The sequence below is a fragment of the Prinia subflava genome, chromosome 14, assembly GCF_021018805.1.
Source record: "Prinia subflava isolate CZ2003 ecotype Zambia chromosome 14, Cam_Psub_1.2, whole genome shotgun sequence".
NCBI classification, from domain to species: Eukaryota; Metazoa; Chordata; class Aves; order Passeriformes; family Cisticolidae; genus Prinia; species Prinia subflava.
Window position 1 is genome coordinate 2900001 of NC_086260.1, and position 22850 is coordinate 2922850.

At 42.6% G+C, this 22850-nt stretch overlaps 1 protein-coding gene across 2 annotated transcripts in view; it reads left to right on the forward strand.

Annotated features, from left to right (window-relative positions):
- Nucleotides 1–22850, forward strand: part of CNTN3 (contactin 3) — a 100151-nt gene that overhangs the window by 59676 nt on the left and 17625 nt on the right. For both annotated transcript variants that reach the window (XM_063411679.1, XM_063411680.1), the window contains exons 4-10: nt 722–925; nt 1961–2063; nt 3007–3191; nt 11254–11390; nt 13358–13487; nt 14917–15067; nt 22209–22336. In XM_063411679.1, the coding sequence (XP_063267749.1) occupies nt 722–925; nt 1961–2063; nt 3007–3191; nt 11254–11390; nt 13358–13487; nt 14917–15067; nt 22209–22336 (1038 nt within the window). The remainder of the gene's footprint in view (nt 1–721; nt 926–1960; nt 2064–3006; nt 3192–11253; nt 11391–13357; nt 13488–14916; nt 15068–22208; nt 22337–22850) is intronic.

Consider the following 22850-nt stretch of genomic DNA (forward strand, 5'->3'; position numbering starts at 1 on the left):
TACGCGGTAAAGTGCTGTAAATGAAGTAATGCCATAAAATACAGTAGTGAGGTAGGGGGGAAAAAAAAGTGGAAGAAATCCAACCAAACATCTTTGCCCTTTAATATTGTACAGAAACTAAAGAGCTGCCTCCATCATATGAACAAGTAGAAGGCTTTAAAAAAACCTCAGAAAAACCAGGGCAACAATTGGCTGTGTTTGTTACGCGGTAAAGCGCTGTAAATGAAGCAATGCCATCAAATACAGTAGTGAGGTAGGGAAAAAAAGTGGAAGAAATCCAACCAAACATCTCTTTGTCCTTTAATATTGTACAGAAACTAAAGAACTGACTCCATCTCATGAACAAGTAGAAGGCTTTAAAAAACCTCAGAAAAACCAGGACAACAATTGGCTGTGTTTGTTACGTGGTAAAGCGCTGTAAATGGCGCAATGCCATCAAATACAGTAGTGAGGTAGGGGGGAAAAAAAGTGGAAGAAATCCAACCAAACATCTTTGCCCCTTAATATTGCACAGAAACTAAAGAAAAGCCTCCATCGTATGAACAAGTAGAAGGCTTTAAAAAAACCTCAGAAAAACCAGGGCAACAATTGGCTGCGTTTGTTACGCGGTAAAGCGCTGTAAATAACACAATGCCATCAAATACAGTAATGAGGTAGAGTAAGGAAAAAAAAGTGGAAGAAATCCAAGCAAACCCTGGATTGTTTTTTGCCCCCACGCCAGAGCTGTCGTTCGCCTGGATCTTCAACGAGTACCCGTCGTTCGTGCAGGAGGACAGCCGGCGCTTCGTGTCGCAGGAGACCGGGCACCTCTACATCGCCAAGGTGGAGCCCTCGGACGTGGGCAACTACAGCTGTGTGGTGACCAGCCCGGCCTCCAGGAGCCCCGTGCTGGGCTCCCCCACGCCCCTGGTGCTGCGCACCGATGGTACGTGCTGCTGGGGACTCGAGTTTTACCTTCCCTGTGCTCCAGACTCTGAGCTCACACTCAGGGTCACTCAGCTCTGACACAGCAGGGACACAAAACAAATCCTTCTCCTGCTGCACACCAAGGACAACTTTCAGCCCCAAAGCACAAACAAGGGTGGCTGCAGGGAGGAACAAGAAGGATGGGACCTCCCAGCCTGGAGCTGGAATTGGACAATTCAACCCCAATGTGCAAATGGACCAAAACTCATCAAAGTGTGAGACCTCATGACTGGGCATCCATTTTGTGACCCTTTTAAATCCATCTTGGATGTATCCCTGGCCAGGCTCTTGTCCTGCCCAAGGTGTACCCTAAAGGCCTTTCAAACAATCTCTACTTTATTCTCTGGCTCTGTCCAGTCTCTGTTCCAGCTCAGCCTGCCCAAGGTATCACCACAATCAGGGAATCACCAGGAATCCGGGATAATTCCCAGCTGCCCTCAGAGGTTTTGCCTCTTGTGCCATGCTGAAAGGCTTCTGATGAGGACTTGAAATAAGGGGAAGCCTGGCTGGGTGGCTGAGAGAATTTGACTTCGTCATTTAGTAGATGTAGGGTTTGTTTTTCCTTTTCTTATTTTTTTTCTTATGTAGCGTGCCCTGGCTTGGTTTTAGACAACATTATCTCATTGAAGGTGTTCTTCAAATAATGCAGAGCAGATTTTCTTTTCTTTGAGGTCACTTAGGAGATCTCTAGAGGGGGATTTAGGGATGTGGTTTAGTGGGACTTGGCAGTGCTGGGGAATGGTTGGACTCAGGATCTTGGAGGTCTTTCCCAACCCAAATGATGCTGTCATGAACTCTCCTGTGTTGTCTGAACATTGATTGCTTTCTGCAGAGATAAACTCTGTTACACCCTAGCTCTGTCCCTGATCTCACCGTGCTTCCCTGTAGAAGCAGATTGTCAGAAAAATAAACTTGATTTTGAATTGCAAAAGAAAGAAGGAAAACCCTTTAAAAATCACCTTTGAAAATTGACCTTCTCACTTGTCCCCCACAGGTGTGATGGGAGAATACGAGCCCAAAATAGAAGTTCAGTTCCCCGAGACGCTGGCAGCAGCCAAAGGCTCCACTGTGAAGCTGGAGTGCTTTGCACTGGGAAAGTAAGTTTGCATCTTCACTGAAAGTTGAAACACCTTAGGGTTCACCTGCACAAGAGGTGTGGGGTTCTGGCACGTTCTGGTGTTTTCCCAACACCTGATTTTGGTCATGACAGCTCCTACCTTGAAATAAGAGGGCAAAGAGTCTTGGAGTGTATTTGGATTTTGTTTAGAAATAAGATGTGTATGTTGGCAGCACAGGAATTGACATTTCATTTCAAATTAACTTGAGTAGATTCAGTGTGGTTTTGAATATGATCTTTGAACTGAGTCTCTTTTCCCTGTGCAAGGAAACGGTGCTGAAGTCTGTGAGAATGCTGTCTGAATTTTCCTCTTAAATGTACTTGATGCTTTCATAATATTGTTCTTTCTTTATAGCCAAAATAAAGATTGAAAAGCATTTCTCCTGTGAATGATACTTCACTCGCAGCTGATCCCTCTTCTCTTTCACAGATGATCTGAGAATGCATTTGTGTTTCTGTGGATGTATTTACTCACCAGTGTGGGGTTTGTTTGCAGGCAGCTTTGTCAGGTGCCCATATCAGATTGATAACTTGATCACACACTTCTGCTTTGGCTCAAATTTGCAAATCAGAAAATAAAAGGCTGCTGGAGGATGGCAGTTCAAAAAACTTGCCTGGATTCTTCCTCCATGGAAGCCACTGGTAAATCTCACCTGTCCTCAGGAGAGGCCAGGGCTGATTTACAAGAAATTTTGCAATTATTGGGCATTCCTGACAAATTTGGTGCCACAAATGCAGCGTAGGAATCAGCAGTGAATGCAAATCAGGTGCCAGAGTGTCTGACCATCTGTCATGTACAGTGTGGCTGCTGCTTTTAACACAGCCTGTAAGTCACTGCTGAATTTAGTTTGCTTTAAGTATCTCATTACGACAATCAAGGACTTCAAGCAAAACTGTTTAAAATCTCATTACTCTCTCTTTAGCCCTGTGCCTCAGATTAACTGGAGAAGAACTGACGGGCTGCCATTTCCAAGTAAAATAAAGCTGAGGAAATCCAATGGCATGATTGAAATCCCTAATTTCCAGCAGGAGGACGCAGGGCTCTATGAGTGCATCACGGAAAACTCCAGAGGCAAAAACATTGCAAGAGGACGTCTCACTTACTATGGTAGGAAACCTCTGTTCTGCCTCTGCCCCACCTTTCTTTACTCATGAAACATAGGCTGCTCTGGGGTACCCTGGAATTTCCAGTTTCTGCAGTTCCATTAAGCATTTGGGCTTAAAAGTCCACGGCATTTTAAGTGCTCCCAGAAAATGAGAACTTCTGCAGCAGTTTCTTGGTAAGATCTCTAAGAAATGGCTTAGGTGCTCACCAGGATTGCTGAGAGTAAAGCAGAGTGTGCTTGTGCTTGGTTTTTTCTGTGATGGAAAGACTTTTTTTTGGAAAAAACATTTCTTCTTAGTCCATTGGTGAAACCTTCAATTTTCAGTCAATTGGATTTATTTGGGCCTGCCATTTATGAGAAGTACAAATTTTGTCTTGCTTTGTGAAAAGATTACTGATGGATATTCTCAATCCTGTGCTTTCAAAACAGCCAATTTTATTTTAAAATGAGTAAATAAATGGGAGGATATAATCCAGTATAGGAAATGAAATAATATGAAATTTTATAGCTGGAAAAAAGGCAGTCTCATGTGCATTTAAGGCTATAGAGTGAAATGAGTATCAGCAAAGCACGCTGGTGGTGGTGTGAAGCAAGAGTGATTTGCAACAAAGTGGTAATTGACAATTTTTGTTAAAGCCAGATCTCAGCAAATACAATTTTCTTTACTTCAATGGCAATTTAAACAGTGGTTCTGACTCTGCCTTGGAATGTTTCCCTCATGGAGGAATATTTGAGCAGAGAGATGGGTTTTTAGTTGGATAAAGGCACAGAGCACAGCTCCTCTGCAACGGGGAGCAAGTTCTTTACTGCCTCTCCATGGGGTTGGTAGAACACACAGGTTTTGGTCCATGAAGATTTTAGTTTAAGGCACAATAGATTTTATAAGGAGGAAGGAAAAGAGATTCCTCTCCTTGCCGACTTCCAAATTAATCTTTACACTGAATGAACACCCCGTTGTTGGAATTGTTCAAGGTCAGGTTGGACACAGGACTTGAGGCAACCCAAATTTTCCATGCACTGATTGTAATTATGACTTTTTGAGAAATCCTATGATTAACATAGGGCAATAAATCCAAGCTGCTTCACTTGCCTGTGTCCTCTGCCATTCCAAACTTGGCACTGTGTGTTTGGTTTTATTAAGTGACCTTAATTGCTGCTTGAAAGCTCCAGAGTTGTGGTTTGTTCATCGTTTTGGCTCAACATTCCTAAGGCAGTGTTAAATGGGGGCAGTTGTGAGATACATCAGTGTAAATTACATATAAAATGGAGTAGATCTGTTCATCAGTCCCTGTAATTCCAACAGTGGCCATTCCTGGGGTACCTGCCCTGATGCCTTGGGCAGGCTGAGCTGGAACAGAGACTGGACAGAGCCAGAGAATAAAGCAGGGATTTATTGAAAGGCCTTTAAGGATCCACCTTGGGCAGGACAAGAGCCTGGCCAGGGCTGCACCCAAGGTGGATTTAAAAGGGTCACAAAATGGATGCCCAGTCATGAGGTCTCACACTTTGATGAGTTTTGCTCCATTTGCACATTGGGGTTGAATTGTCCAATTCCAGCTGCAGGCTGGGAGGTCCCATCCTTCTTGTTCCTCCCTGCAGCCACCCTTGTTTGTGCTTTGGGGCTGAAAGTTGTCCTTGGTGTGCAGCAGGAGAAGGATTTGTTTTGTGTCCCTGTTGTGTGCAGAGCTGAGTGAGCCTGAGTGTGAGCTCAGAGCTGCACCCTGGGCAGCACAGGGGCTGAAAAAAGTGAAAACTCAAATTTAAGGCATCAGCCCTGCTGCCCAAATTCTCCTTTGCTCATTAAAAGGCCACAGAGCTGAAATAAAGGATGTTGCTAATGAACAAAAGCAACCCCGCTGCAGTTCTGTAACAATTGAACGTTTTCATTGCAAATCTGGACAGGGATTTGAACCCTCAGATGGAGTTCATATTCCAGCAGGAATGGCTGCCCGTGTTAAGAGTCATCCCTGATATGGATGTTTATCTTAAAAAGAATAATGAGAGCTGTAATGGCAGTAATGGCACTCCAACTGTTTCATTTCATTTGTTCTGCTTCATGGAACCCATTCTGCAGAATTAAATAGATTTAAGTAATCTTTCTTATTTTGGTTCTTGCTTTGCTGTTGCAGTTAGAATTCCAACAAGCCTGGATTCAGGATAAGAGCTTTTAACTCTTTTTGATAATTCCAAGTTTTATGATTAAAGATAATATCTTCTGATGGATTGCCACCTCATCTGGTACCAAAGCCCAGAAATCTGTCTGGTGAAGGACTCTAACCACATCCCACTCAGCCTTCCAATAAAAGATCATTATTTAAGGAAGTTGTTCTAAAAGCAGATGAGGATTTGGGGGAAACTAATGCAATAAACTGAAGACATAGAGTAAAAAATTACCCAACTGCCAGAAAGTACCAATGCTGTCAAAAATCCAAAAATCTGGTGTTTTTAGGGACTGGTGGCTGCTGCTAAAACACTTCACTGGTAGAAGTTTAATGCTGTCTGCTTATCAAACATAGAAAAATATAAACATTACAAAAGTACAAATGTCTTTTTATTTCAATAGTGACAACATTGATTTTCCTCTTGGCAGAACAAAGAATGTTCCTGCCTGACCCAAAAAAAAAAAAAAAAAACAGTATGAGAAGGATTGGGGTTAACATTTTGCAAGTTGTCATAGTGAAATAAAGTGAAAAAGAAATCTTTAAGATGAAAAAGTATTGATAAAATTCTTTCATGTGCCTGAAAAATAGGTTTTTCTTTCTTTGCAAACTTTAAGGACTCTTTGTAGATGTAACATAAAGCTGGTCCTAAACAAAAGCTTGAAACATTCATTGCTCTGCTGTGAAGTGAAACACTCCTATTCTGATTTGTTCCATGAGCTGAAACTGGGAGGTTAAAATTTGGAAATCAGGTTTTCCAGTGCATAAATAATTTTGTTGAAAGCCTTATTTTTTCATCCAGTAATGAATTACAGCCTTGAAGCCACGAAGCCCTTGAACACAGGCTCAACCTTACTCCTGTCCACAGGCAGTTTCTCAAGAATTTCTATAAATCTGTCACATCTGTAACTCTCACCCTGAAAAAAATGAAATGAGTCTGTTTTATTATAATTATGCTGTGTTTTAAATATAGCTCTCAGTCCATGGTTGGTGTTGATAATTAAAATAGATATTCTAAACCAGATAGTCTGGGTTCATTACGACACTCACAGACTATTAATCTTCCTTTTTTCTCCTGAAGGATTTTATCAAGAGAAGCCTGACATCAAATGTTCATTTTTTTGTCCTTTTTACAGTTCCAACATTTGTTAAATGCCAGTTTTCTACTCAGGGGAGTGCAGATTGTGCTAAAAATAGGACAAGATTATCCGACTTTGATTGAATGTAGAACCTGAATATATAAATAATTTGCTTTCCCTTTATTAGCATGTTCATTTGTCGTCGTTTTAGCTTCCCGTAAAGAGATAAGAGAAAAAAAAAGAATCCACGGTGATGTTTCATGGCAGGGAAAAATGAGAGGAGAAGAACAATCACATTTTTGTGTTTTAGGATGCAATTAAACATGAAGCACGGTAAAGATACGTAAAGCAATTAATTTAAAGTATAATTGAAGAAAATATTTTCTTAATTAGCCCATGCTGATATACCAGAAGTCCTGCTTGGCAGTACCAAGGTAAAATATTTGACAGAGAAAAAGAAATTCTGCTGCTGTTCTCCTTTTGCTCTGCGGTTCTGGGCTGTGATGACAAAGACAAAACCCCCCAGGAATAAGTAGAATCTACATAATTTTTAAGTGTATTAAAAAAAAAAATGTTATGTTTTGTTGGTGTTTTGTTCCTTTTTAATAATCTAACAGCAAAATCAACCTGAAACTGTGTTCTTTGTGTATGTGTAAGAACATCTCTGTTTAAAGGTTTTATCTGATAGCTTCACTCTGGCTTTGCATGGAGATTTCTTCAAGACATAACAACAAAGCTGCAAATGACTAAATAATACCAATGAGCTGCTGAGTTTGATCAGTCTGGAGTTTCACTGTTATTGCTGTCCAATAATGTGATTTTCTTGCTGTCCAGACAAACAGTTTACCTTCTTTTACATCCTAAAGCTTTTCCCAGTGATTTGGAGTTACCTGCTGCTTTGAGGGCGTTCTTATTTCGGAACACGAGCCCCAAAATGGACATTTTCAGGGACGTGTCAGCTGCTCCTCTAGGCCCAGCTGCTCCAGCAGAACAAAAGTGATTTGTGCTTGAGGTCCCTTGGAGTTTTGAGATGAAATGAGGGTTCATCAGAGCCTGGCTTTGGGACAGACTGCCTGGAAACCTGCAGGGTGCACTTTTGGGGTGGGTTTTCCCCCAGTTTGCTTCACAGCTGCTCCCTCTGGTGCTCTGGGGAGTTCTTTCTGCTCTGATTTCTTGCCCGACTGCTGAGCTCCCCACAGAGGTGTTGGAGAGATTTCCAGCCCAGTGGATTTTTGAGGTGGAAATGTCAAAGTTCAAGTGTAAGAAGGCAATGTCTTGTGTGAATCCCTGCTCCTGAAGAGCTTCCCAGGGGCTTTGGCTCCCAGCAGAGCACAGAACTCTCTGGAAGAGTCATGGCCCTCAAGTTCTGCCTTCCCTTCACTCTGCTCCCCTGGCCTAAAGAACTAAAACCAAATTTTCATTGGATTCTCTCACTCTGAAGGAAATAATTCATAAAAATGCATGTTTTGATGCATCGTGCGTGGTGAGTCCACAAATAATCTACAAATCCCAGCACAGCCTCTGAAAAGTGTCCCTTCCTCAGCCACTGCTTCCAGGAGCATCACTGCAGTTGGTCTTCCCTCACATCAACTCCCAAAACACCACGAAGGATTTTGTAAAATCTGGAAAAAAATGGTTCTTCCTCCCCTTTTGGCCTGCGGGGAAGGCCTGCAGTGTATGAAGCAACAGTTGTTTCCTGCAGGTTTAAGTGCCTGGGAGAGAAGGGTCATGATAACCACCAGGAAAAGGAGATGAGAGCGGCCTCTCACTGGGATGCTTCCTGTGGAGTTACACACTTGTTCTCTCCTTGCCTCTGGGACCGTGAGCACTGCGAGGAATATTTTAGGCTGAAACAACTGAAGCAAAATCCAGGCTGGTGCTTTTCCAAGTGACTGGCCATGGAGCTAACCTGCTTTAGAAAATCACTTACCTACAAGCATTTCGTCCTGGGGGAGCTCCAGATGAATCTTTCATGAAGATTGCACAGCAAGTTCTGAAGAATTCTTAATATTATCCGAAAATGTGGATTCCTGTCACAGCCTCACACTGTGAACTCCCTTAAAATTAACTCCCAACCTCTCAGCTTACAGGACAATATTGCTACTGTTTTAATCTCAGCAAGGATGTGCTGCCCGTTGCTTGCTTTAGGAGGAAGTGACTCCTTCCTCTCTCCTCAGAAGATCCAGGTTTCACCATAACTGTGCAGTAATTCTAGGAGAAGATGAGCCTTGGTTACCAAACCTTCCTTCAGGAGCACAGAAATGGCAGGAATGGTGGAATCTGGTATTTTGGGCAGTAAAATCTGCCTGGCGGTGACTAAACCTTGAGAGGAATAAAGCTGTTTATTTATTCAGAGCCCTTCAGGTGTCCTCAGGCAGAGCTCAACAGAAAGGGGCAGTGCTGGGCTTGGGAAGTCCTGCTCCTGTTTTAAGAGGGTGTCGGAGCAGATCAGACCTGCTGATACCTGAATTTCTTCCTGCACATGAAGCACCTTTATTTATCCTGGCCAGGAGTCAGAGTATTCCCAGCTGGAATTTTCCCTGTTGAGCTGCCTTTTTTCAGTTCTGAGCTGGTTGGTTGAATTGTTCTCTTTCAAAGACAAATTGAAAATGGTGCTTTTCTTCCTGCTCAACTCCTCCATCAGTAATTGGGAGAGAAAAAGAGCCTTCCTCCAGGAAACCACCAGAGTCTCCATCAGCAGTCTCTTGTGGATGGACAAACACCAGGAATTTCTCACCCTGTGCCGTGGGAGGCTGTTCTGGGCATTTCTGCTTTATTGTATCATGTGGAAACTTGGGAAACCTTCCTAAGGAGACTGCCTGCCACTGAGTCCTAAAACAAGATTAGATAGACAATGTTTTTTTATTGGGAGAATTGAATCCAAAATCTTTAGACTTGAAAACAGATTATATTTAACCTGCTTTCAGTGGAGATAGGCAGCAGATGTTGAAATATTCCAAGTGTATGGATCCATCAGCAATTCAAGCACTGCTGAATGTTGCATAAATATTGAGGTGTGCAAAGTGCAGGGAGCTCATTAGCTGGAGCCCTGAGCTTGGCACACGTGGGGCAAATACTCCCAGTGACAATGTGACATGAAGCTATGGCTGTCTTGAACCCGAGTGTTGTAACATGAACTTGGGAGATTTAACCCCAGGTAATACCAGTGAAATTTAAATTGTGCATCCATGCACAAAGATCAGGTCATCCTGTCTTTGCAGCTCATCTTGATAAAGAGGGTGCAAAAAATAAACTATCCCCAAAGCAGTGAAAGGTGTTCATCCTCATGAGCATGTGGGAAAAAAAATAATATTCAGAGGGTTTCACTGACAGGAAATATTGGTTGAATTCCAGTATTTATTAGTAGTTAAAACCTCAGTGAATATATTCTAGCAAGTCCTTCTGTAAGAATTTAACCCTAAATATGGATACATAAATGATAAATAGATCAAAAATGATTATCATAAATGCCTGATGCTGTACATGGTCATGTTGAGGTCTTCTCACTGCATTGCAGAACCTGGGATGAGAGGAAATTTCCATGATGGGAAGGAAACAAGGAATCTTTTTAAATGAAATTAGTGCCAGCCCTGATCCAGGCCTGGCTTGGCTGGTGCTGTGCCCGTGGCAGGACAGGGTTCAGCTCTCAGCTGTGCCCAGGGCAGATCATTCATTTCCCTGGCCTGAGTTAATTGCTGCTGGAGCTCCGTTGTAGTGGGAAGTTCAGTGGGGATTAATCTGACCTTCTGTGCTTCCTAAACTCATCTAGTTAATAATGTCTTCCTGCATCACCAGGGACTGCTTTTCTCCTGGTTGTTTTCATATGAGGGTGGGAGGAGGTTTTCCTGAATTACTGACTTAAGCAAATCGACTCTGGAAAATTCTTTGCCCATAGCTAAGGGTTTGCAGCCAAGCTTCATCCTGCTCTCTCATCTGTTTTTCTTCCATAGGCAATGTCCAGAATTTATCTTTTCTTGGAGAAATATCATACGCTGAGATTATAAACTTCCTGGCAACCGAAATAAATTCAAAGAAAAGTCACAAATTACCTATAAAACGGTGTTGAACTGATGTGTGAAATAGCACTAAAGGAATAAAAATAAAATGCTGTTGTCTTTTCATGCACTGATGTTTATTTGCCAAGTGAGCTTTCTCCTTCCTGTGAAATCTCTTACAGATGCTTAAAATATCTTCACAGTTTTAACTGTATTTTGGGTAATTCTGAAGGATTGTAAAGGGTGGATGGTATTACTGCATCAAATTCTGGCTTGAAAAACAGTGATTTTTATGGACTTTATTCTACTGGTTTGCATTACCCAAATTCTGTGCCAAGACTTCTGTTTTCAAAAACAATCTCATATATCCATGTTTTCATCCAGTTAAGTGCTGCCTTGCATTAGAAAACAATTTAAATGGTATTTAGCACTAAGGCTGACATACCATTATTTTTTTTTAGGACTTAAAGGATTCTCTTCAGCATTAATTTGATGATTTAGCCACACCACTTATTTAATTTCAGTCTCGCCATTTATGTCTTTTCTCTTACATTTGCCTCGATTGCAAAATGATGTTGTTTAATCATTAGTGATTTTAATATTGGTTTCACTAGTCCAGCTTTAGTGATCTGCACTCTCAATTTTCTTCTGGTTTAGAGCTCATGATAAAAACGTGTAAGAGGAATAAGAAGTTATTTGTTTCATCAGGGGGCTTGAAGCAGTGGGAAGCTTGGTTGGAACAGAAAACGGATGAGTTTTGTGCCCTGTAATCTCTGGTTCTGCTCTGGGGCAGTAACCTGTGAGGGTTTTTATTGTGTGTTTTATCTGCAGCAAAGCCTCACTGGATCCAGACCATAAAGGACGTGGAGGTTGCTGTGGAGGACACCTTGAACTGGGACTGCAGGGCGGGTGGGAAGCCCAAACCTTCCTACAGGTGGCTGAAGAATGGAGAGCAGCTGGCAACAGAGGTAACCTTCTGTTTGGAAAAGGTGGTGCTGTGTAAAATTAACAATATCCATGCAAACAGGAGAGTCCAAAAGTTTCTGCTATTAGTCAAGAGAAATCTCTGATACCAGCTTTGTATTTTTGAGAGCATCTGATGAAGCCTCAAAAGCTGCAAAGACAAATTATGTTGTACAAAAATATTCCAGCTAAAAGCAGAGTCAAAAACAATAGAACCACAGAAAGACAAACGTAAGGGATGGCTGGAGAAGGAAATTTAATAATGTTCTAAATAAAGAAGGCATGGAGAGCGTGAATTATTTTACTGTATTTGCAGCTGGCATTTCATTAAAGGTAGTAGGAAAATATTTTCCAACTTCTTGACAAAACTCCTGAAGATTCATGGGTTTACCACTACTTGTTGCAAAGAATGGAATACAAACAGCAACACAAATATTTGCTTTAATGCAGTTATCATAATAAATTAATTGAAAGTTAAAGAGGTAAAGAGGTTAAACTTAAAAGTGAAAGGTCAGAAATGCAGCACAGGATCTGATACCCCCTATTTATTGATTTTAAATCTCACTGTTCAGGTTGTCAGCAATATGAACTCCAGGCACTTCTGCCCTTGGCCAGTCCTTGTGCTCAGCACTGGCTTTTGGTGAATTCACTCAGGTGAATTCTCTGGATGGTTCTGAAAAATGAGCAGAGCACTGGAAAGCATTTCTCACATCCGTGCTGGCTAAAAAGGCTGGTGGTGTTTTGTGGACAGGTGAAATGAGGGAGCACAAAATCTCCCCTGGGTGATTTAAGAGCATTGTTGCTGTGTCATACAGAGTCACTGAGGTAATGGGCTTTTTTCACTCAGGAAGTACAAAAATACCTTGGAATTGTTCAATCTCCCCATTTCTCAGTTTGGAGGGTTTCTGTCCAGCCTTTTGGCGTGATGCCAGGGCAGGAGTGTGCCTTCCTCTGGAAATAGTGAGGGAACTCCTGGAGAGCAGCCCTGAGGAGCCACCAGAGGAGTTCTCTGTGTGACCAGGGGTATTCTGCTCCCTGGCTGCAATAATCCCCCGTGCTGGGATTCCAGGGAATTCCTCCTTCACAGACATCTCTTAGGGTTGTTCCACTCAGCTCTTCCCTTCTCCATGAAGAAATCTTTTCTAAGAGCAGCAGCTGGGGATGCTGCAGAGGAGACTGAGATTTTTTCCTCTTTGGGGTTATTTTCTGTCTGTCTGGGTGAACCCCTCGCACCCAGCTGGGACAGGACCTGGCAGGGAAGGAGCTGAGCTGTCCTGGAGCCAGGTCCAGGTCCAAAAAGCAGCCCTTAGAAAATACTTTTGGGCAGGTTCTTTGGGGTTTTGTCCCTTGCTGTGTCTCTGGTTTTCCCCAAAGCTGATGCTCCTTTGGTTTTGTCTGCCTGGTTCCTTTTCTCACCGGTTCTGCCACTCAGATTAGTCACTTGCTACTGTAATTGAGCTTTCCAAGAACAGGCAAGGTGAGGAGATCCAGATCCTTGAGTGGCTGAGCTGGCTCCAGGGCGCTGCAGTTTGTGCCTTTGCTTTAGTGGCTGATGGAATTTTTTCTGCACAGCGTTAGAGAGAGCTCATTAGCAAGTGGCACATGTGAAATCTCTAAACAGTGTGAAATGCCAGTGCCATCTGCACAGTTTGGAGTCTCTGGTCTGTCTGAGGGGGCTGGTGGGGTTCTGTCTGTATTTCTGGAGAAATAAAAGGGCATTTGAGATTGCCAGACCTGGGTGCAACTGGGCAAGTTTGTAGAATTACTTTGTACAGTGCACTGATCTCCACATCTGATGACCATTGCTGTACCCTGGTGCAGTCATGTCACTGCTTTTAGAACTGTGTTCATGATTATGCTTTTGCATTTGCCCTATTCATTGTATTTATGCTGTCCTGTTTCTGTTCCTTACTTACTTTAAATTTTTCACAGGAAATATATCATCAATAAAGATATTTTTCTTAATATTCAGGGAAGGATCCAAATTGAAAATGGTGCACTTACAATATCAAATCTAAATCTGACAGATTCTGGCAGATACCAGTGCATAGCTGAAAATAAACATGGTGTCATCTCTTCGAGTGCAGAGCTCAGGGTTGTAGGTAAGGTGCTCCTTTTTTCACTAAAACACAGCCTCATTATCCCTCTCCACACCCCCTCAGATTTAACTCAGCTGCTGTCACTGAAACGAAACGTTTTTGTCAACCTGATGTCTTTATCTGCAGAGCTGAGGAGTTGAGTCATCTGCTGCCAGAGCATTTTCAGGCCCATCATTCATTTAGAACAGAACAGGATAAATTATTCACGAGGGGAAGGGCAGGGCTGGGGGTTGGGTTTGGGGATTGGAACCTCTGGTGAGGTTGGAGGTGGTGCTGGCTCCGTCAGCTGCTCTCACCTCTGTGCAGAGCTCAGGGATTCAAAACCTGTGTGTGCAGCCCTTGTGGAGGCAGGGACAGGGGGTGACACTCAGCCATCCCCCAGCCTGCCTGGGGCTGGAGGAGTGCCAGCTGCTTGTCTGGGCACTGACACACACCTGGGCAATTCCTCCCTGCAGCACAGTCCAAACTAAGCTCTGGGTTTGGGGTCACAGGTCATTTCCTTTGTGGTGTTGAGTAGCCCACTCTCCTTCAGCCTTGCCCTCCCCTTGAATTCCCCTCCCAAGTCCAGTGTCACTGCAGGGAGAGGCCACGAGCCTTTTCCAAACTGTTCATGGAAACATCACTCAGAATGAGCTGCTCTGTCATCTCCTGTCATGTGTCACCCTGGTTTTGAAGACTTTTCTAAGCCTTCTGTAATGTTCTTCATATTGGAGTCAGAAATTTTACTTTATCACACTTTCTACTATAAACAATGGCCATGTTTTGCTAACTGTGTTTCATTGTTAACATATTTCTTGGTGAGACGAAAAAGTTGATTGACAGTTGGCTTGACCAATGTGGATTGAGAGGTGGAATTCCATCCTCCAATCCACAGGCCCCATAGGAAATGTATAAAATTGAGTTTTATAAATGAACTTTCCCCTTTTCCTGCTTTGCTCACCAGCGTGTCCTCGTGTGGTTCTTTCCATGTCATCTGTGACAGTCCTTTGACACGCACTGCCACATGGAGCTGGAACCCTGCAGTCCCTGGGGCTCAGTGAGACTGATCACTGAGTATTGATATTCATCAATATCAGTATTGATATTGATGAATATCAGTGTGATATTGGTCAGGCTGGTTGGATAAATCTGCTGCCTCCAGCAGAGCATCCCCTTGGGCAGGTGCTGAGCATCCTCTGGGTTCATTGAGCTTCAGGCACTGAGATTCTCTGTGCTTGCCTTGTTGGGTGCACAGCTGAGACCTTTGGTAGCAGGATGGGCTACAGAAAAGGAGGAGAAAATGCCTAATTGCCCAATAGAAGATCTGTCTGAGCTAATTAATGGTGTTAATTATGTTTAGGATCTGAGAAGTGCTCGTGTCAGTGCTAAATAGTAGTATCGTTAATATCATTAAAAGTGCTTTATTTCACTACTGCTACCCCTTCTGTTTTAGCTTCTGCTCCAGATTTTTCCAAGAGTCCAATGAGGAGACTGATCCAGGTTCAGATAGGCAGCACAGTTGATTTTGAGTGCAAACCCAAAGCTTTCCCTAAGGCCAAATGTTCCTGGAAGAAGGGAGGTGAGCAGCTACACGAAAATGAAAGGTATCACGTTGGTTTATTTGTTTTAATCTTGCAAGGAGCTTTTGTGTGTCATTTTATGCAGTAGTGTCAGCTGTAGACCCAAATACTTGTGAAGTCTCTCTGAAGTCTGGCTGGCCTGGGTTTGTTTGGTGGGATTTTTGGGGTTTTTTGTTTGTTTGTTTTTTGGGGTTTTTTTGTGATGGTACGAGAGCACTGAGAGTACAAGTGTGATGCTTTCTCTAAGGTCAAGGGTCAGATTTTGTTTTTCAGTTTAATGTAGAGTTGGGCTTGATTTAGAGAGAGCCAGGTACTGATAGAAAACTGGGAATGCAAAGCCTGTACAAAAGCACTAAAAGGCTTCAACAAAATGTTCTGGAAATGTTGGCAAAGGAGCAGTTGAGGTGTGTTACAGCCATGGGGGTGATACAGCTGAGAAAAGAAAGAAAAGTTAATTGGGAGGTCAAGAATAACAGATGAAAACATGAAAAGGAAAGGAAAATGCACTTCCAGGTTCTTCCCAAGCAGCCATGATCCTACCAGGGATAACAGATGTCATTATGTTTGCATAATAGTGGATGTGTTTGGGGATTGTAAATCTCAGGGGAGAGTTTGTGATTCACCCATGCCCCCAGCTATTGATTTCCAACAACATGTAAATGGTTTTTTTCCAGCAACAGCCATTAAAGCATTATTGAATTAGTCATAAACTGAAACTGTGCACGTGTGCTGGTTAAATTGTGTAAAAAGGCAATGCAGGGCTGTACCTCTGCTCAGGAGCAGCCTTGGGGTTTGCACCTCTGCCACACTGGGTGGGCATTGCTGATTTTCCAGCCTGTGTTCCACACTGCAGTATTTCCACAGGCTGGGAGTTCCAGGGAGGAAAGGTGTGATGAGGATAGTTACAGGATATTAATTAGTGTGGATATGGGCAGTGAGCACACTTCAGTGCTCTGTGAATGCTCAGAGGAGCCAGAATTGGTTTTTGGGAGCTCAGTGTGGCCCCAGGTTGGCATTTCTGTCTGAGTTAGACCCTGCAGCTCTGCAGGGTCACAGTTTGCTGGGGCAGAGGGGACAGGCTGTGCCTGCTCCTCCTGGAGCACTCTGGGGTCACGCTGTGCTTGGCAGGGTAATTCATGGACAGGGAGAGTCCAGAGGGCTGAACATGAGGCTGGGGAATCCAAACCTGTGGGTTTTGAGGGAGGATTGCCATGGCAGTGTGCTGTGATTTCAGGAGTGTGTCCCTGCTCCTCTGGGAGTGGCTGTTGATTTGTACAAAGCTCAGCCTGGCATCAGGAACCTGCTTCCAAATTAGACAAAATTCTCCTGGTCCTATTCATGTAAAACACCACATTTTGCATTTCTTTTGCTATTTCTAAACACAGAAGTTGCTCCTGGAGAGATAAAACCCAGAGAGACTGCAGCAGAGACTTTTATTTGCTCCATCATGAGGCTGGAGCTGTCTCCTTCACCCAGAACCTCTGAGCACTGTCATCTTTGCCCTTTGTCCAGAGAGGTCACAAGAGTTTTCATTATTTCTGGTGTTCAGTGGTGTCAGATGTGGCAACTGGGCAGAAGTTGGGGCCTCAAGCAGGCCAGCAAAATCCCTTTCAAAACAGCACCACTTGGGTATTGAATACTTCCAGCCTTTAATTAAACAACACTGATGCATTAAATCAAACGATGACTTCTGAAATTTATGTGAAACTTGTTGCCTTTTGATGGACCTCAGTCGGTTTTATTCTTACGTAAAAAATAAATAAAAATATGTATTTTTTGTGAAATGCATGCAGAAAATGCATGGTGCCTGATTTTGGCCATTTAGGAAAATTCCTGGCTTTTGTGCCCATTCCATTTCCATAAATAAAGTAGAATGGTGCCACTTTCATTTGGGGTGATAGCACCAGGCTGAAGAGATCAACGCTCAGCATTTATTTCCATAAATGGATGGAATATGGTGCTGCCTTCTTAGGTTTATGAACGTGAATTACAGCTGTCACTTCTGCCAAGTGCAGGTAATTCCAAAATATGACCCAGAGTGTTTATTTTTGACAACACACTGTAAATGGCTTCCAGAGGAGGCACAATAATGAGGCACTATCCTGAATTAATCTGAAAGAGGTGAACTCAGGGAAGAGATGAGTGTGGCTCTTTGCAGAAAACCCTGGAGTTCGTTCCTGTCTGCTGTGAGGGAATTTCGTGCAGATCCTCCATTCCTGAAATTCAGGAAAGGGTTTCCAATTAGCAGAACGTTTTTTTCAGCCATTAACTCCGTTTCCAGTGGAGAAGTGTGGTGGGGAGGGTTTCCTCTTTTTTTAATTGCAACAAAGAGGAGGAAGGAGTTCCTCCACAAGGCAGGTCCAGCATGGACAAAACCTGGGAGAGGTGGGGGTGGCAGAAGGGTTTTTAATTTTAATTACATTTCTTAATGTCTTAAGAAAAATCCTGTTTTAATAATGAAGATAAAGCCCAAATACTTGAATTTCTTGTCATCAGAGAACTCGGGTTTCACTGAGGTCCTGACCACAATGCTTTAGTGTAAATCCTGAGAGTTTCATTTTGATAGCACTGTTGCTCGTATTCTTAATTTATTTTTAAATGGTGCTGCTTTTTCCGTATGTAGGAGATTTGGATAATGACTCAGTAAATTTTAATTAAATGAGCTGAATATAGTGTGTCTTGTGGAGGGGAGAAAATATAATTCAAAATGGATTCATGAGCTCTGGGCTGAGAAATCACTCAGCATTGAAGAAAGCAATCTTGTTTCTTGTTAATTTTGCAAAATGCGTGATTCGTTTTTTTTTCTAGAATATCTTTAATAAAGACAGCTCAAGATTAAAGAGCAATGGAGTGCAGAAAGAAGTGAAAGCATAGGCTAACATGCAGAAGGAAAGACAGAAAATGGGAATTAAATTTATTGGGTGCCTGAGACAGCTTCACCTCCAGATGGGTGAATTTTTGTTGTCTTTTTATCCTCCAGAAAAGGAGGATTTGATGTTTCACCAAGGTTAAATTCTCCTGATGCTGGTTTAACTCACCAAAACCAGAATAAATACTAAAATAGCTGCAACCCAGACATAACCCCTTCCAAGATTTCCTTAATGTTTTATGTATGTACATGACTTTTAATTTTCAGCTCGAGCTTGACAGTCACTGCCTGTGGGCTGTGGTGGGTCCTGAACTCCTGGCTCAAATGCCTGACTGGAAGAGGGTTAAAAACCAGGATTTTGTGAAAGTGCAGAGCAGCAGTTCACCTTTAAACAAACTCACCTTTATTCCTAGGTATTTCTAAATTTATCAATACTAGATAAAGATGAGAAGATGCTGCAAAAACTTCACTAAAAGCCTTCCCCCTGCAATTCCCTCAGGAAAACTCCAGTTTTAGCAGCTTTCATTGTGGCCAAGTGGTGGCAAATTAAGGGAAGAAGGAAATAATTCCTGATAAAAAATTGCACTGTACTTAGAAATATTAGTTAATGATTTAACTTCCCTGCAGTTTGAATTAAATATTTTTATTCATTTTGTGTTACAGTCTGAAATGCTGTGATGTGAAAAGTAATGCATTTACTTCCCAGTTCTTGCATAGGATTTTTTTTTGCTGACTTGCCTGTTAATTAATCTGCTTTAATTGAGTTGGAATTTGATTGATACATTAAAAGACAGTTTTGACCCACTTTTCCACTGTTCCTTTTGCACTGGAGTGTCCTGAACTGGAAAGGAATGTGTTTGTGTTTATTACCATATCAATAAGGATCTAAAATAGTTTTGTGAGGGGTTTTTTTCTGAATAATGTGACAAATGAAACAGGCAGTGATTGCTGAGTTTGGGGCTGTCTGATGGTTCAGTAGGAAGGGATTGCCTTGGGAGGATGGAGAGGTTTGCAGTCACTAACACTGCATTAATGACACCGAGTTTCAGTGGATCCTGAGGCACATTCTGTCTTCCCTCTCTAAATCCCAATATATAAAGAGGTGTCATTTTAAAATAAGTATATAAAGAGGAATAATTTCTCTCAAATCAGGAACCCCAAACTCCTGGAGTTGTTAATTCTTCTCCTCATCCTGCTGACCTCAGTGTCAGGGTGTGAGTTAAGGGGGTTTTCTTTGACTGTAGAGATAAAGAATCTCCCAAACATCAATTTCCCCCAATTTTGCTCAGGAATTAGTGAGAGATGATGAGTTTGTCAAAGATGCTTTGATCAAACAGGTCCTAAATCCATCTCCAGCTGGAGTTGTGGTGGATTTAGGACCATCACTCCCCCCATGGTTCCTTTTAAAGGGATCAAGGTTTTCTGCTGTTCACCAGGGTGTCACAAGGATCCAGTTTGTGGGAAATGGAATTTCCATGGAAAATCGCTGGCCCTCAGCAAAACGATTTGGAAAACCACCTGTAGATAGATGCAGAGAGTGCCAAAGGCTGCATTGTTATTTTTGTGTGTCACAGGTCTGGGTCTCTCCCTGGCAGAGTTCCAGCACCGTGTGTGAATATTGAATAATTCTAAGTAAACTAAAAGCAGAGCTAATTTTGGGGTTAGGGTTTCCATAGGCTCTGAGCTGCATTTACTGTTTTGTAATTGGAAAAAGTGGAGCATTAGTCTTTTTCTAATTTACCAGTAAAGATTTTATTTTGACTATAATATTTTTTTTCTCAAATTGATTTTTTTTTTGCTGTATTGTTTGCTTTTTGTTTTGAATTCTAGAAAAAAATGATTCTTAATTATATCTGGGTTTTAATAAGCTTCCTGTTTAATTATTTCAGGCAAGCTAGGCTTGCAGGTAGCTCAGAGCACTCTAAAAATGATTCATTTTAATTAAACAATAGACATTTTCAGGTTTATTCCCTGATCCTGCTTTTTCCTTTGTTTGATCTTAGGCTTTGTCAACACTTGGGGTTTCTTTAGTTTTGTTTTTTTTTTCTGTTGGAAATTGCATCAAAGTAGATGAAGCCTCAGCTAGAAAGTGCAACAGCACTTGCTTGTAACCATAATTGATATATTTTAACACCCTTTTTTGATGTCATCCTAATTACCTATAAAATGTATCACTCATGTCTTTAACACATTTAAAATACCTATAAACCATATGGCACGGTTTAATTAATTTTAAATGTTCCCTCTAACATGAAGTGCAGCCAAATATGACTTAGGAATTTTGCAAAACAAGTTAATGAACCTCAGGGAAGTCACTGGTGAGGCACATCCTCCCTCGAAAAGAACGCCTCAAATGCCACCACATCAGCTGAGGTACCTCGGGATGCTTTGTGGTTATAAATGGATTAAAGTGCCTATTTATAGCTCTCTCTCTCACCCCAATAAGATGCTTTTGTCTGTTGTTCTAACAGGGTGACTTGTTATCTCTTGTAATTTGCATCTGCTAATTTCATTATTGCAGCACCTATGCCCGGAGGAAGAGCAGCTCAGCTGCAGCACTGAGAGCTGAAACACCCTTTTAAAGGAAATACAAAATGCAATTTGAGCTAATTAAGAAAAAAGCGTTTAAAAGTTGTGCCTGCTTCTCTACTGTGATTTCAAAAATTCTGTTTCCTTGTCCAGAGCTGTGCAGCTGTGGCAGGAGCCCAGGTTCCTGCTCTCAGGAGCACAGATTTCTGCTCTCAGGAGCCCAAATTTCTCCTTTTGGAGGTTCAAAACTTTGAGGATGAGGTGAATTTGCTGTCCAGGGAGTGGGGCAGTGAAATTCCAGAGCCCTGGTGTCTCCCACTGCTGTGCTTTGCATTTAGGGAATGTGGGTTTGAGTTCAGGATAAGATCACTGAAGCCTTGATTGACCCTTTCCTGAAAGAATTTTCCCCAAAATCCAATCCAAGCCTCGCTGGCCATTCCTCTGGTCCTTGTCACTTGTCACCTGAGCCACCCCTCACCATGGCCTGGGGTCAGGGCTGTGCAGAGTTCACCCCATGCTGGTCCCAGCACAGCAGAATTCAGCCACAGAACTCAGCTGGGACCAGTGACAGGGATCTGCTGACACCATTTCACCTCAAGATCATTGTAAATAAAAGGAGCAGCAGAGGTGTGTGGTTAATTCATTCCTTTTGTGCTGAATAAGGCAGCAGGTTAATAACGAGGCACGTGCCAGTGAGCAGGCAAAACCCTCCCAGCTCTTGTGGGGAGGGAAGGTGGCAGGGTTGAGTTTGGTGACATTTTTCAGCTGGCACTTGCCCTTAGAACAGAGCAAGGCTCCAGCTGCTGCAGGCAGAGCTTTGCCTGCACAGGTTTTGTTTGCTGCTCTGTTCATTCTGGAGCTCAGTGCATTTCCCAATCCCCACCCAGCCAGGGTGCTGTGCCCCAGCTTGGTGCCTCTCAGCTGGGTTGGTGGGATGTGAGAGAAAAGCTCTGAAGCTTGTTTGGCTTGGTTGGATCAGGAAAATGGGAACCCTTTGTTAATTACTGGGGATATTTTTTTGTATATTCAGTTATTTTTGTCTTAGGGTAGAAGTCCCTGCCGCTGTGGATGGAACAGATGGGAGGACAAGAAATAGGGAAAGAGGGAGGCAAATCAGCCTTTCCTGTGCATCCCTCCAGTGCTGCTGTCTGGGATGTCACCTCTGCTGTGGGGACACTCCTGCTCCTCTGTCCCTGTCAGTGCTGTGGGTTTTCTTCTGTCCCCATCTTTTATAAGCACCTTCCTGCCTTTCCATGCTCTCACTTGTAGGGGTTGTGTGTGGTGAGGGGAATTTTCTGTCCTGCCAGTCCTTCCACAAAGGAAGTTGATGAACAATCCTATGGAGTTGTCATGGTAATCACAGTTATTTCAAAGTTGCTGTGCAAGATTGCTTGAGGTAAACAACAAAAGAGCTGAAAATTATTCCAGTTTCAATTGGTGCAGCTAAAGAAGATGGAGCTCGTGTGGGATTTCTCTCTTTCACACACATACATGTGCCCACATCTCTTAAAGAGTTGTTTCTACTGGTGTCCAAAATGATATGTCCAAATAAGTGGTTGAGTTCAGATTGTGTACTGTCAGTGGGTGGTGACACCATTTTCAAACCCCACGTTGGTAATTGTCCTGGTTCCAGCTGGCATAGAGCTCATTTTCCTCTTAATTGTTGATACAGTTAATTATATCCAAGATAACAGTGAAATATTAAAACATTTTGTCTACAAATTCTACAAATATCTACAAATTACAAATCTCCTGGTGGTTTTGTAGGATCACCCTGTTGAAGGATGGAGGACTGAGGATAGCCAACGTGACCAAGGGCGATGCTGGCAGCTACACGTGCCTGGCCACAAACCAGTTTGGAGCAGCCAGGGGCTCCACCAGCTTGGTCGTGACAGGTGAGCTGGGACAGGGGCTGGAATTGCAGACTCAGGAGCCTGCAGTGATGTGGCAGAATGTAAAGAGTCTGAGGAGTTATTTATTTAATGTGTAGAGATAAAAGGATAGCTGTTACAGCTCTTTCATTAGTTGAAAAGACACTGAGGGAATTTTCCGTCTTTGACAAAGATACTTCTCAGATGTGAGGGAGTTCTGAACACTTCCCTCCCTCCTCTCACTTCTCTAAACACTAAATAGTGCAATTATGCTTTTAAGTTCGTGGGGGTTTTTAATTTGTTATGAAAAAAACATGTCAATCAAAAAAAAATCTTTGAGGTAATTTTATATTCCAGTCGAAAATCTGTTTTGCCCAAAAGAGGTTTAAATGCTGTTTGCTTATGGAAGAAGATGTGGTGGAAACTCCAGCTGCAGAGGAGCATTCAGGGCCTCCACGGGCAGTAGAAGAGTCTTTCAAAAGCAAATTTTATACAGAACTGTAGTTCAGAGGGATCCTTCCTCCAAGTCATCCATTCC